This window comes from Bison bison, unplaced genomic scaffold (genome assembly GCF_000754665.1).
Source record: "Bison bison bison isolate TAMUID 2011002044 unplaced genomic scaffold, Bison_UMD1.0 scf7180017864361, whole genome shotgun sequence".
Classification (NCBI taxonomy): Eukaryota; Metazoa; Chordata; class Mammalia; order Artiodactyla; family Bovidae; genus Bison; species Bison bison.
Window position 1 is genome coordinate 452,484 of NW_011494933.1, and position 13,579 is coordinate 466,062.

The 13,579-nt window shown below is 44.2% G+C and overlaps 1 protein-coding gene across 1 annotated transcript in view; it reads left to right on the plus strand.

Moving 5' to 3' along the window:
* The first annotated feature begins 1,226 nt into the window (after nt 1-1,226).
* SEC24D (SEC24 family member D) overlaps nt 1,227-13,579 on the plus strand; it is a 116,317-nt gene continuing 103,964 nt past the window's right edge. The window contains exons 1-2 of the mRNA XM_010855231.1: nt 1,227-2,174; nt 11,457-11,586. Coding sequence (XP_010853533.1) covers nt 2,057-2,174; nt 11,457-11,586 — 248 coding nt within the window. The 5' untranslated portion in view covers nt 1,227-2,056. The remainder of the gene's footprint in view (nt 2,175-11,456; nt 11,587-13,579) is intronic.

Here is a 13,579-nt window from a genome sequence, read left to right on the forward strand (position 1 = left end):
GTAGTTTAATACTGGGGGGCGGGGGGGTGGGGGGGCGTAGGCATTTTTTACCCGCCCCCGCGCCCGTATCTTTGTGTCTGGGGATGCTGAAACTCCCAGGTTAGGGTCCTCAGTAGCCACGGTATTCCAGCGTTACTGCCCGCGGTGTTTTTATCTCCGTATCAACTTAATTTCCCCTTCCTTGGAAGGAGGGAATGCTGGAAATACTCATTTTGTGATAATGGCAAATGTATCCTCAAGCTTCGGGACAGCCTTACAGTGAAACTGATTTGTCCAAATCCCAGCTGGGTCCAGGGTAAGACGTGCATCTGGTGAGAACGGGCGAATGACAGCGGGCTGGGGGTTGTCCTGGGCTTGGAATCCCAGATTTTGAGGCTCGGCCTGCTCGTGCCAAGTGGCTTTCTGCCATGTTGCCGCTTGAAGCTGAGTCAGGTTTCTGTAACTTGGTGCTCCAGTGTGAGGAAGTTTGACGTGGCAGACTGGGTTGAGTGAGAAAGCAAATTCCTTGCCAGGACCGGTTGAAGAGGCACCCGACTGCTTCCTGCTCTTTCGAGTGAACATCCCTGCCTTTCCTTTCTGTCACTCAGCAACAGGCTGCTGCGTAGGTGTGTTCCTGCTGACTTCCTAAATGCACTTGGTTGGATGAGCTTGACCCAAGCTCAGGCTGCCACGTCTCTCTCCGCTAAGTGGGAGGAGGGAAGATGTGTTGTCAGTAACACAGTGGACCCAGGGGCCTATTACTCCTCTTTTTTAGATCTCCCCTCCCAAGGAGAATAAAGTGATCTTACGGTATTTTTACTTCAGTTGCTTTCATTTTGGAATCGTATAGTTTAACATGAAATTGAAACCAAATGAATGCAGTTTCCTGAATATGTTTCAAACCTTAGCCGGTTTCACTGACCTTATAGTTTAAAAGATAGCATCGTAAAATAGCAAAAGGAAAAATATTCTAATGCTGAGTGAAGAAAGTGGAAAGAAATTGCAGAACCGTTGTTTTTTATCTGGAAAGGCTTTAGAAGCTTCATTTTGTAAGAGAGAACTGACGCTCAGAGAGGTTCTTCAGCTTATTCTGTGTCACACAGCTAAGGATGAGCAGATGTGTAGTGTAAACCCACTTCTCTTGCTGGGATTCAGAGCTTTTTCTGTTATAATTTTTCTTTTTAAGACTAGTTCTATGAAATGCCTCTTCTTTTATGAAACCTGGAGGAAAATGTCAGCTTTAAAAACGTTGATGTTTTGGTTCTGAATAGAATCAAGATGGATCTATTGTATTTGTGAGCTGTGTGTGTGTGCTTAAACACAGGTACAATTGGACTTTTCCCCCTTCATTCTTTAAATATATGTGCATGTATTCTTAGAGGTGTGGTATTTAAATTAGAAAGTCTGTCGTCTTTGCCTGAGAAACCACTGACAACTCTCAAATAGTTGTAGGCTGCCACTTGGCTTCATCAATATATGACTCATAAAATCAGTCCATTATCAACTTATTTTCTACTGTATCTGTTGGACTTTTTTTCCCCTGTTATCCTAACTGCCTGGTTAAAGTTAGTAATTAGGATAGCACTAAAATGACACAAGTCAGAACATCCAATTGCAGGCTACTGGCAAGTCTGGTCAGTCAGTGACATTGACATGTGGTTATTGCCAGTGACACTCTCTATGCTGAAACAGGGCCCTGGAAACAAAAGGCACCAAGATAGTAGATACATTTATGAGAGACTCTCTGTGACACAGTTTAGGCTTACAATGAGAAAGGGATTGGCAGCTGTTATTCAGGATTTAATGCCTGTGCATTTGCCTAGGGCTATGGAAGTGAGTTACTGAGTTCCATAGAGCTGTGGTTAGAGCCTTTTTAGGGGAAAATAATACTGTTTGATATGAAGCTGTCTCATGTACTTGATAACTGTACCTTTCTTCAGACTATTGTAAACATTTATTAACAGTGTTTATATTTTTAATAACATTAAGTGACTCAAACTCTCATGTTGATGTTTTTTCTTTTCCTTCTGTTACAGGGTTCTTTCATAGAACTATTCCTTGGAATGATATTTTCATAATGAGCCAGCAAGTTTATGTGGCTACACCTCCCTATTCTCAGTCCCAGCCTGGAATTGGCCTTTCTCCACCGCATTATGGGCACTATGGGGACCCGTCTCATGCAGGTTCTCCACCAGGTAAGGTGCACTATTTTGACGCGTGTGTGATTATTGAATCTCAAGCTCGGAGACATAAGATATTCTTAAAGAGCAGCTTTGGAAGAGTTGAATGTTAATTATAGACAATGCAGTGGTTTGAGCTTATAGGATTATTTGGAAAAGCCTACCTTATCACTTTGGTTTTTGCATAGAGGTTTATTTTTTAAATATAGATGAAAACAAAGACACTTCCTGAGTGTCTCGTTTTTACTGTTAGACTTGCTCTTATTATTAACCGGTAGTGTGAGGTTATTACAAACACTAAAACCCCCACAAATTATATATACATACACATATATGTGTATATATGTATGTATATACACTATATACTAAATATATGTATGTTAAATATATACATATACTAATATTGGAAAAATCTCATTAGATTTGTATGCTGAAGTTTATTCAGTGATGATAATAATAAGAAAAACATGGCCTTGCTTTAAAATCATTATTAAATAATATTGGTTGCCCTAAAATTTGGTGCCCAGCAAGGAATCTTGGTTTTTGGAGCAGAGGTGGGAGAAGGAGTCATGGAGTGGGACTCCTGTTGCTCTTATGGCAGCTGACATGATAAGATCACCTCCCATTTTCAAGGGGCTGCCCTGAGGGGCCAAGTTTCAGGGTCGGCAGGGAGGCTAATAATAGCATGTTTCAGTGCTGATGACCCCAGATTCCCTAAAAATATTTGTGAAAGACAGTTCTTGGGACTGGCTGTGTATAAATAATTGAGTATCTCTGGAGGTTTACTAGGACTGACTCAGGGATATAGGATCCAGGCCTTGCTGGGTAGCTTGTGTGGAGTGCAGAGTCAGCCAGGGGTGAGGAAAGCCTCTAGGGAGGCTTGATGGTAGCAGCCACGCACAGTTGCAGCAGAAGATGCTGTGAGACTGAATTTCCTGTGGGAAGTCGCTCTTCTGACTTAGTCTGGGTTTTAAAAACCTCCAGATGAGGCATCGTCATTTTGTCCAGGTTCAGTCCTCCCCATAACATTTCTTGATCTGGGTCCTGTAAGAACCATTTAACCCATCTTTCTCCAATTTCTTTTCTGTCTGGTGGTTCATTCCCCCTCAGCATTTATATATAATTATCATTATGCATTGCTTTTTTTTTTTTTTTGAGTGCTTATCATGTATCATAAACTGGCCCTAAAAGAATTATGTGAATAATTTTATTTAACCCTCATTCAATGCTGTTCAGTAGATTATTAGCCTTATTTTGCAGCTAAGAAAACTGGATGTCTGAAATACCATGATTTATCCAAGGTACAGAGCTGGTGGTGTAACTGGGATTCACACCGCAGTCCCTTGAGAAAACAAGCAGCAAACTTGAATAGACACCTAAGTAAAACATTCAGTGTTACTCACTTTTCCTCCTTCTCTTCACAGCCATTTCTTAAGTCCTCAGTCCACTCCCTCATGCCCCATCCTTGCCTCGCAGCCCTCCATGGCTCAGTGTATTCTCTGCTCCATAGCCTGGGCCCCGTCCACCCTTCCCCTTCTCCCACTAGGGTTGTTGGTGACCTCCTGTTACCAAAGGCAGTAGACACTGTCTTGTGCTCTTGAATTTGACACCGTTTACTGCTTTTGTTTGTACAAAACTCTTTTCTCCTTTGGTTTCAATGACTCTGTCCTTTTATTTTTCTTGGTGGCTTTCTGGACAGCTCCTCTAAGGGGTTCCCACTTCCCCACATGACCCTTAAGTGGTGCTGATTCTGCTTCTTTGTTCTGGCTTCAGCCTTCTTTCCCTCTCTGTAGATTTTTCCCTTAACTGTGTTATTCCATATGAAGGGCTAGTCTCTCAGATCTTTTCCTCCAGCCCAGATGACTTTCTTAAGGTCCAGATCTGTATTTTCAGTTGCCAACCTGTTTAGGTGGGTATATTAAACTCATCATGTCCAAAATAACTTAGTATATTTTTTCACAAAGCATGTTTTTTCTGGCATTCCATACTCACCGAGCAGCTATCATTCATTCAGCTATCTAAATTAGAACTTCTCACTGTTTTAAAAAATCTCTCCTTTTACCTTCTATAATCCAAATTCTTTTGGGGGTGATTGTCAATCTTTTCTTCCTGCTTCCTCCTTTCTACCGGTAGTCACTGTTCTTGCTCCAACCATCCACCTCTCACCTGGATGACTAAGGTTGTCTTCTAACCACATCCTCTCTCCAGCCTTTCTCCAAACAGTCCAGTCCTGTGTTCCGTTCATTCAGTCACTCCCTCGTGTCCGACTCTTTGAGAAACCATGGGCTGCCGCACGCCAGGCCTCCCTGTCCATCACCAACTCCTGGAGCTTGTTCAAACTCATTCATGTCCATTGAGTCAGTGAAGCCATCCAACCATCTCATCCTCTGTCTTCCCCTTCTACTCCTGCCTTCAATCTTTCCCAGCTTCAGGGTCTTTTCCAATGAGTCAGTTCTTCACATCAGGTGGCCAAAGTATTGGAGTTTCAGCTTCAGCATTAGTTCTTCCAATGAAAATTCAAGACTGATTTTCTTTACAATTGACTGGTTTGATTTTCAAAGTCTTCTCCAACACCACAGTTCAAAAGGATCAATTCTTCGGTGCTCAGCTTTCTTTATGGTCCAACTCTCACATCCATATGACTACTGGAAAAACCATAGCTTTGACTAGGTAGACCTTTGTTGGCAAAGTAATGTCTCTGTTTTTTAAATATGCTGTCTAGGTTGGTCATAGCTTTTCTTCCAAGGAGCAAGCATCTTTTAGTTTCATGGCTGCAGTCACCATCTGCAGTGATTTTGGAGCCCCCAAAAATAAAGTCTGTCACTGTTTCCCTATCTATTTGCCATGAAGTAATGGGACCAGATGCCATGATCTTAGTTTTCTGAATGTTGAGTTTTAAGCCAGTTTGTTCACTCTCCTCTTTCACTTTCATCAAGAGGCTCTTCATTTCCTCTTCCCTTTCTGCCATAAGGGTGGTGTCATCTGCATATCTGAGGTTATTGACATTTCTCCTGGCAGTCTTGACTCCAGCTTGTGATTCATCCAACCTGGCATTTCACATGATGTACTCTGCATACAAGTTAAATAATCAGGGTGAGAATATACAACCTTGATGTACTCCTTTCCTAACTTGGAACCAGTCTGTTGTTCCTTGTCCGGCTCTAACTGTTGCTTCTTGACCTGCATTTAGGTTTCTCAGGAAGCAGGTCAGGTGGTCTGTGTTGGAGGGACTTTTATAGCCTGTAAATCTAATTCTGACTTTCTTCTGTTTCAGGCCTTTCTGGCACCTCCAGAAGCTGGTCTGTGCCTCTGTTCAGGGCCTCTAACCCGTCTCCCTGCAGGGTGTGCCCTACCCTGCTCCCCCAGACTCAGTTTACCTGTGGGGCTTGCTGACATTTCTGACCACTTCCCGTTCTTCCTCAAGCTCATTCATAAACCTTCTCCTCCTGTGTTCTCCAACCCCTGTGTGGCTTTGCTGCCAGTTACCGCACTGTGTGTCACAGATGTGCCTGAACAGTTCAAAAGGTCCTCACTCAGCGTTCGTTCAACAAATGAGTGGACGACCGGCTGCTGCATTCATCAGCCAAGTAGTCAGGAGTTCACAGTGCTAAAGCACCATTTTGTTGAATTAGATCCTCATGCTTTAATTTAAACCTCTTTCTCCTTATCAGTTCTCAGATACCAGGCTCTGTCTGTATGCATACCCTTCTGTAAATTCTGGTATATTTGTTTAATGACTTAAAACTGGCACTAAATTACCCTAGCCTATCTTTCTCTGTGCTGAATGACCTTAGATCTCTTAGTCTTCAGTCATCACATACCTTCTTTCCTAGTCTTTTGGTGTACCTGTTTTTTTCTGTGACAGACTCAGAGAACTTAGCTGTAGTTCCTGGAACTATCTGTTCTACCGTAGATCTGGCCAATGCCAAGTCTTGGTTTCTATGTCTTACATACCATACTGTCCATTGTGCCGGTTATGTGATGCTAGTGCTCTGCAGTGACAATGTAGCAGGTCTCTTGGGTGAGCAAAATACCTGTGGCGATGCAGCAATGAATAAAACGAACCCAAGCTCCATCCTGACAGTACAGACTTGTCTAGTGGGACATGCCTTAAGGAAATTGATGGTGACAATGCAGGGGACCAACCATTTTGAGGAAGTAGAGGGTGGAATGGAAGCTCACAGCAGGGGCACCTAACCAAGGCTTACAGGTGAAGGGAATCTTCCTGGAAGGAAGGAGCTGAAAGATGAGTGAGGGTCAGCCAGAGAGGGAGGCAGGTCACTGGGATTGGAGAGGTGGCACCTTTGAGGACCTGCAAGAGGTTCACCGTGGCTCTAAGGACAGTAGGGTGCAGTGAAGCATCTTAAGTGGGGAAGGGTCACGTATATTGTTTATTTATATTCCGCATTAGAAAGAGTTGTGAGGAGGGAATCAGTGGGCACGCTGCTTTCTGGAGCACAGTTTCGGGTCCTCAGCACTGTTGATGTTTGGGGCCAGCTAATTCTTTGGTGTGGGAGGCCGTGCTGTGCATCCTAGGGCCTTTAGCAGCATCCTTGGCTTCTATGGAGCGTCAGATAGCAGTGCTCCCCCTTCTACTCCCACCCCGGGTCCCAGGCCATCGCAACCGAAAATCTTAGACCTTACCAAGTGTCCCTTCAGGAGCAGCATCACCCTTGGTGAAGGACCACTTGTCTAGAAGCTGAGCAGCAGGAACTGTTGATGTCCTGGAACCAGGGGCTGTGGTGAGGCTTCTAATGAATAGTGAACTTTTGTAGGAATAGCACCAGCCACAGCACCTTAGAAATGAGTCATTATGGTTCTGCCCGTATGATAGGGACTTTGTTTATTTTAGATAAACTTCTTTCTTTCTCAAATGCTTTTTAATTTTGGTTTCAGTGTGTCAGATCCAGGGCCAAATCCAAGATACGCTTTTCTGGGATGTTGTCTTGGTCAGAGGTCAGTCTAGCAGAAAGACATTTGTAAAAGGGTATCAGGAAGCTAAGAGAATAGTAGAGTCAGAGAACCAGGCTTGGGACTCTGCGGTCACGGAGCGGACAGCCAGTAAGCATTGCCTTTCTACACGGGAGCTGTCTCTAGAGCACATGGCAGCCCAGCCTGTAAGAGTCTAGGAAATGGAGATTCCATCTTTCCAGCTCAGGACCACATGGAAAGGAAAGCCAGAGAGGAATTAGAATTGGTATTGCGTAAGCTAGTCTGTAAAAAAAGTCATTGCATTAAAGGCCAGTTTATGATTTTAGATATTTTTCTTTGGACATTGTTGTTGTTGTTCTGACTGAGTTAGACACTCAGTCGTGTCTAACTCTTTGCAACCCCGTGGACTGCAGCACGTCAGGCTTCCCTGTCCTTCACTGTCTCCCAGAGCTTGCTCAAACTCATGTCCATTGAGTCACCGATGCCATCTAACCATCTAATCCTCTGCCGCCCCCTTCTCCTCTTGCCCTGAATCTTTTCCAGCATCAGAGTCTTTTCCAGAGAGCTGGCTTTTTGCATCAGGTAGGCAAAGTATTGGAGCTTCAGCATCAATCCTTACAATGAATATTCAGGACCAATTTCCTTTAGGATTGACTGGTTTCATCTCTTTGCTGTCCAAGGGACTCTCAAGAGTCTTTTCCACAATTTGAAAGCATCAGTTCTTTGGTGCTCAGCCGTCTTTATGGTCCAACTCTCACATCCATGCATGACTACTGGAAATACCATAGCTTTGACTAGGCAGACCTTTGTCAGCATAGTAATGTCTCTGCTTTTTAATGTGCTGTCTAGGTTAGTCATAGCTTTTCTTCCAAGGAGCAAACATCTTTTAATTTCATGGCTGCAGTCACCATCTGCAGTGATTTTGGAGCCCAAGAAAATAAAGTCTGTCACTGTTTCCACTTTCTCTCCATCCAGTTGCCATGAAGTGATGGGACCAGATGCCATGATCTTAGTTTTTTGAATGTTGAGTCTTAAGCAAGATTTTTCACTTTCTTCTTTCACCCTCATCAAGAGGGCATAAACATAGTTAGATCTTTCTCATGGTATGGTTTTGCTTTCCTATTAAGGTTCTCATACTGAAATTCTCATAACCTGATTCCTCTTTACCTCTGATCAGTTATGAAAATGCCAGGTATGTGACCAAAGACTATGACTGTGCAGATAACAGTGATACTGGTTTCCTTTGCCCCAAGAATAGAGTCCAATTGGTACCTGGGACTTTGTAATCTGACCCCAGCCAACCTGGACAGCCTCTGCTCCGGCCACTTCCCCACCGTCTGTCAACACTTCGCCTTTTGCCTGATCACACCCCGCTCTCTCAGATCTTTAGTTAAGCTTTGCCTCTTGCCTGGAACCCCCTGTCCTATCTCTGTGCTAAGACAGCTCCAGCCCGTTCAGAATTCACCACGAGCAGGCCTTCCTGTCTAAACTTTTCTTGATTCCCATAGGAGGTGTTAAGTAGTTCCTCTGCATTTTACACTTGTCACCAGGGGCTGTAACTGTTTGTTTACATGGTTGTCTGTTCCCTAAGAGCTCTAAGTGCCTCAAAGGTACACTAAATGTATGTTGAACAAGAATGAATTTGAATCATTGCTACAGAGTTGATTTCCAAAAATAGAAGGGAAAGAATCTTTTAGTAAGATTTGTGTGAGACATTTCTGCTTGAGTGTGTAAGAACTGTTTTTGGTTTGGTTTGGTTTTTAGAAACAGGTTTATAAATATATGCGTCTCATGTACACATGAAAATACCAGGGCATGAATAACTCCGAGAACTAGTTTTTGATGCTGTATGAGAGCTGCTGATGAAACTGCTGTTTGCATACCTATTTAAGGAATGAGAATATCTTTGGATTCTTGAAGTGCCTTTAATTATTACTGCATTAGTGCTAGTATTGTAGATTTTCTATTTTTGTCCAAAATAATGTTTTAAGAATGAAAATACAAGAGTGCATATAATTATGATATATGTATCTTGTTAGACTATATTGATAAATCTTTGGAAAAAAGGAGACAAAAGGTATGACCAGGGTGAAGAAACTAAGATTTCTTGGGAGATTCCCTTTATATATCTGACATTGTTCTGGATGCTCCTATGCCCATTACCTAGTTTAATTCTCAGAATGATCCACAGAGACAGGGGACAGTGTTGCCATGGTACGGTGTTAAAAGTTTAGGTTCTGAAAGAAAAAAAGTATCTTTTTAGGGTCTCAGGTGTTTAGTGATACAGGAAGAATGCAGACTCCAGTCTGTATGGCTATAAGTCTCATGTTTTTCTAACTCTGCTGGATTCGAGGTATAAACTGTATGTAAAAATAAGAATAATATTTGTTGTTTTTGTTCTTGGTATATGGAAAATGGCTAAAAAAAACTGTGACGGTAAAGTTAATATAAATTTTTTCTTAAGTTTGAGGAAATCAGTTTTAAGAAAAGAAACCTTTGTATAAGTTTCACTAATATTATTCATGACTACTGCTACTTCACTGGCTATGTTTCATTCTGGATTACCCAGGCATCTGAGAGCATGCCCTTCAGAGGGTTATTATGACCACATAAGAAATTCTTCCTGGGCCACTGTAGGGTCATCCAGTCACTTTCCTTACCCTCTAAGGGAATAAACTTTCTCGGAAGATGAAAGAAGAAAGGAAAAAAAAAAAAAGAAAGAAGAAAGGAAATGTTGAGTATGAAATACCACTGTGAGGTCAAATGGAAGAGTTCACAGAAGGCAGCCAGGAGGTCACTGGTGACCGTGCCAGAGAGGAGAATGGGGTCAAAAGTAAAGTGAGTGAGAGAAAGAAAACTTGTGGTTACCAGGGAGCAGAGCAGAGGCAGGGTAAACTGGGGGATTGGGACTAACACATACACTCTGCTGCTGCTGCTGCTAAGTCACTTCAGTCGTGTCCGACTCTGTGTGACCCCATAGACGGCAGCCCACCAAGCTCCCCCATCCCTGGGATTCTCCAGGCAAGAACACTGGAGTGGGTTGCCATTTCCTTCTCCAATGCATGAAAGTGGAAAGTGAAAGTGAAGTCGCTCAGTCACGCCCGACTCTTAGCGACCCCATGGACTGCAGCCCATCAGGCTTCTCTGTCCATGGGATTTTCCAGGCAAGAGTACTAGAGTGGGGTGCCATCGCCTTCTCTGCATATGCACTCTACTATATATAAAACAGGTGACTAATAAGGATCTACTCTATAGCACAGGGAACTCTACTGTACTCGGTAATGGTCTATATGGGGAAAGTATCTAAAAAAAGAGTGAGTGTATGTATAGTAACCGATTCACTTTGCTGTGCTGTTGAAACTAACACAAAATAGTAAACCAACTATACTCCAATAAAAATTAGAAGAAGAAAAGTTGAATGGTCTGGAACAAAAGCAAGCAGAATGGGAGTAGGGACAAATACATAGAAGAAATGTACTTTTTCTCTTTTTTCTTTGCTGAAGTCTGAAAGGGGTGTCACAGGTAATCATGTTTGAACCTTTCCTTCTGCAGTGAGGGGAAACTGAGGCCCACAGAGGTAAACTTCTTGCCCAGCCTGGCTGGATGGGGCATCACACTGCTCTAACCCAAGCTCAGTGATTTTTCTCCTTTACCACCATTTCTCTGTAAGAAGAAGGAGAGAAAAAATGTTTGAGAACAGTTTTAAAGAGAAACTTTTAAAGATCTCTGTTGTAGAAGAGGTGCTTGTAAGTTAAAACGGGCACTGCTGGGAGCATCTTCATCGCGTGTGGTCTCGTAGTTTGTATGAGAAACTGAGATGACTTGAGCAGGCCCTCAGCTGCTTGTCACCCAGCCCGTGGGAATCCTGGAAAAATGATTAACTCTGAGGTCCATGCTCTGGATCCATGGGAGAAACAGATGCCCTTCTCCATTCACTTTCCTCATGCTGTAACTCAGGCATTTTCAGAGGTCCTTTCCCCTTGTAGTTAGAGTTACTACGCTTTGCGAGGCCTCATACTGTTTTTCTCCCCCGATTTGCAGTCTGATACCCAGTGGGCGCATTTCACTGTGTACTCGGGCAGTCTTTATGCGATGGTGCATTTCTGTCAGGGTGCCTCTCTACCAGACACAAAGATTTGCTTCTGTTTTAGTTTCTGGTTAAAGTGGTGTCCGCACTCCTGTCACTGTGGCGGTCAGTGATGCCGCAGCCTGGTGTGGGTGAGTCTGTGCTGGCGAAAGCAAGTGTGAAGGAGACCCTGTCCTAACCCATTCTGCCGCTCCTGCTTTCCATTTTTGACCTGTTACCTTTGTGTTCTCTCTCCCTGCACATTCACACTCTTCTAAGCTCCTGTCCTTCCCTTGCAGGCATGATAAAGCCGGCGGGGCCTCTGGGGGCAGCTCCCCCTGGGGGGATGTTGCCTCAGGGCCATCCGCCTCCTGGACCCCATCAGTTCGGCCAGAACGGAGCTCATGCGCAAGGTCCTCCTCCACAAAGGTGAGCTAGAGGCTAACCCCCATCTGTGTCATCTGCTGAGACTGTCTCACAGGTCCCTATTGGATGTGCAGGTTTGTCGATTGAAACTTTGACCTCTCGATGCCTCGAAAGGATCTATTGGAAAACGGTCAGGAAACAAAGTGTTTAAAAAAGTTAGGACATTGAAATAACCAGTGCTAATAAATAAAATACCAATACAGTTAAAAAAAATAATGAAAATGACTTGTGTCAGTAGCTTTTAGTTTGGAATTGTATTCATCTTGTGTGTATATGTGCTCAGTTGCTAAGTTGTGTCCGACTCTGCGACCCCACGGACTCTATCCGCCAGTCTCCTCAGTCCATGGGATTTCTCAGGCAAGAATACTGGAGTGGATTGCCATTTCCTTCTCCAGGGGCTCTTCCCAATCCAGGGATTGAACCCACATCTCCTGCGTTGGCAGGTCGGTTCTTTACCACTGAGCCACTAGGGAAGCCCATGTTCATCTTAGTGCTTTGTATTAATCTCTAATTCCTTCAGATGTCTGTGCTTTATATTCTCCAGTGGAATTTTAAATCATCTGTTCCCTTAAATCCTTTACAGAACTGAGTTCAATGCCAGTAGGTGCTGAATAAATACTTAAAAAAAATTAAATCAGATTTCGGCCAGTGGTGAGAACTATGGATTTGATGTGGAAGGCACACAGATGCCAGTGAAGGACTCTTGAAAGGCAGGGCGATACTAAAAACAACCCGGGAAATCAATCTGTTTGTGTTTATAAATTAAGGAAGGGAGAAGTGGGAGGCGGGCCCGGAGAAGCCAGGGTGTGGGATGTGGGACATGCTGGGAGCCCTGCAGCCGCTTGGGACTGTGCCCTGCAGGGGGAACCCACCTCACACCTTCCTGGCTGGAATCCCATTGCCGTGTGTCCCGTGAGGTGTTGCTGTTGAGAATCCCAGTGCTAAGTGGTAGACAGTCTTTACGTTGGCATTTGTCCAAGGATTACCCAGAGGCTGTGTTCCCAGATCCCTTCCCTAGGTTGTCAGGCTGCAGGATTGGGGCTGGGGCGGGGAGTGGGCCCTCTGGAGGGCTCTGGACCCTGCCAGTAGTGAGGCCCTTGGGTTACCCTTTCGAGACCTAGTCCCTGTTGATGGGGAAACCCCCTCTGGCACAGTTTAAATCATCACTGACAGGGCATTCGTGAGGCTGTCATTTCCTGGTTCTTGTTCTGATAACATTTTCCATTGAAACGGTAGCTCTGAGATGCAGTGAAGGTTATTGTAGGGATCACTGGATGAGTGAGTCTAAGAAATTTGGTTTCCATGGGACTGTGCTTTGAACACGGAGCATGAAGTCCAAGGCCCCAGTTCAGGACATGCCCCTCCGGCCCCTTGTCTCAACAGTGTAGCAGTGGGGCCTGCGGGGAGGACGCGAAGGTTGAACCCAGACGCTACCTCTGGTTCATTACCCTTGTGATGCTGGTGACATTCCTAGGCCTCTAGATCTCATTTTCCTCACTTGTAAAATGAAGAAATAGAATGCTCAGTCCTGAATATAGGCAAGATGTTCTGGAGAAGTACATTGTTGTGAACTGTCAAGCAGGTCAGATTATTTTTTTAAAGAAATGCAAAAATAGAACAGCCGCTTTGAAGTTAAAATTTGAGTCACCAGAAATAGCCTAGATTGCTTTGAACTTTTTGGTTATTTCCACTTGTTTTGCTTGAATTAGGTTGCTTGTGTGTGTGTGTGTGTGTGTTAGTCACTCAGTCGTGTCCGACACTTTGCAACCCCGTGGACTGTAGCCCCCCGGGCTCCTCTGTCCATGGAATTCTCCAGGCAAGAATGCTGGAGTGGATTGCCGTTCTCCTCCCTAGGGGATCTTTCCGACCCGGGGACTGGGCCTGGTCTCCTTTGAGCCACTAGGGAAGCCCAGGTAAATCATGGACTTGGCCATCAGAACGATCTTGGCTGTGTGGCTGTGCGCTCTGCACGGCATCTGCCACAGTGATGAGTAGC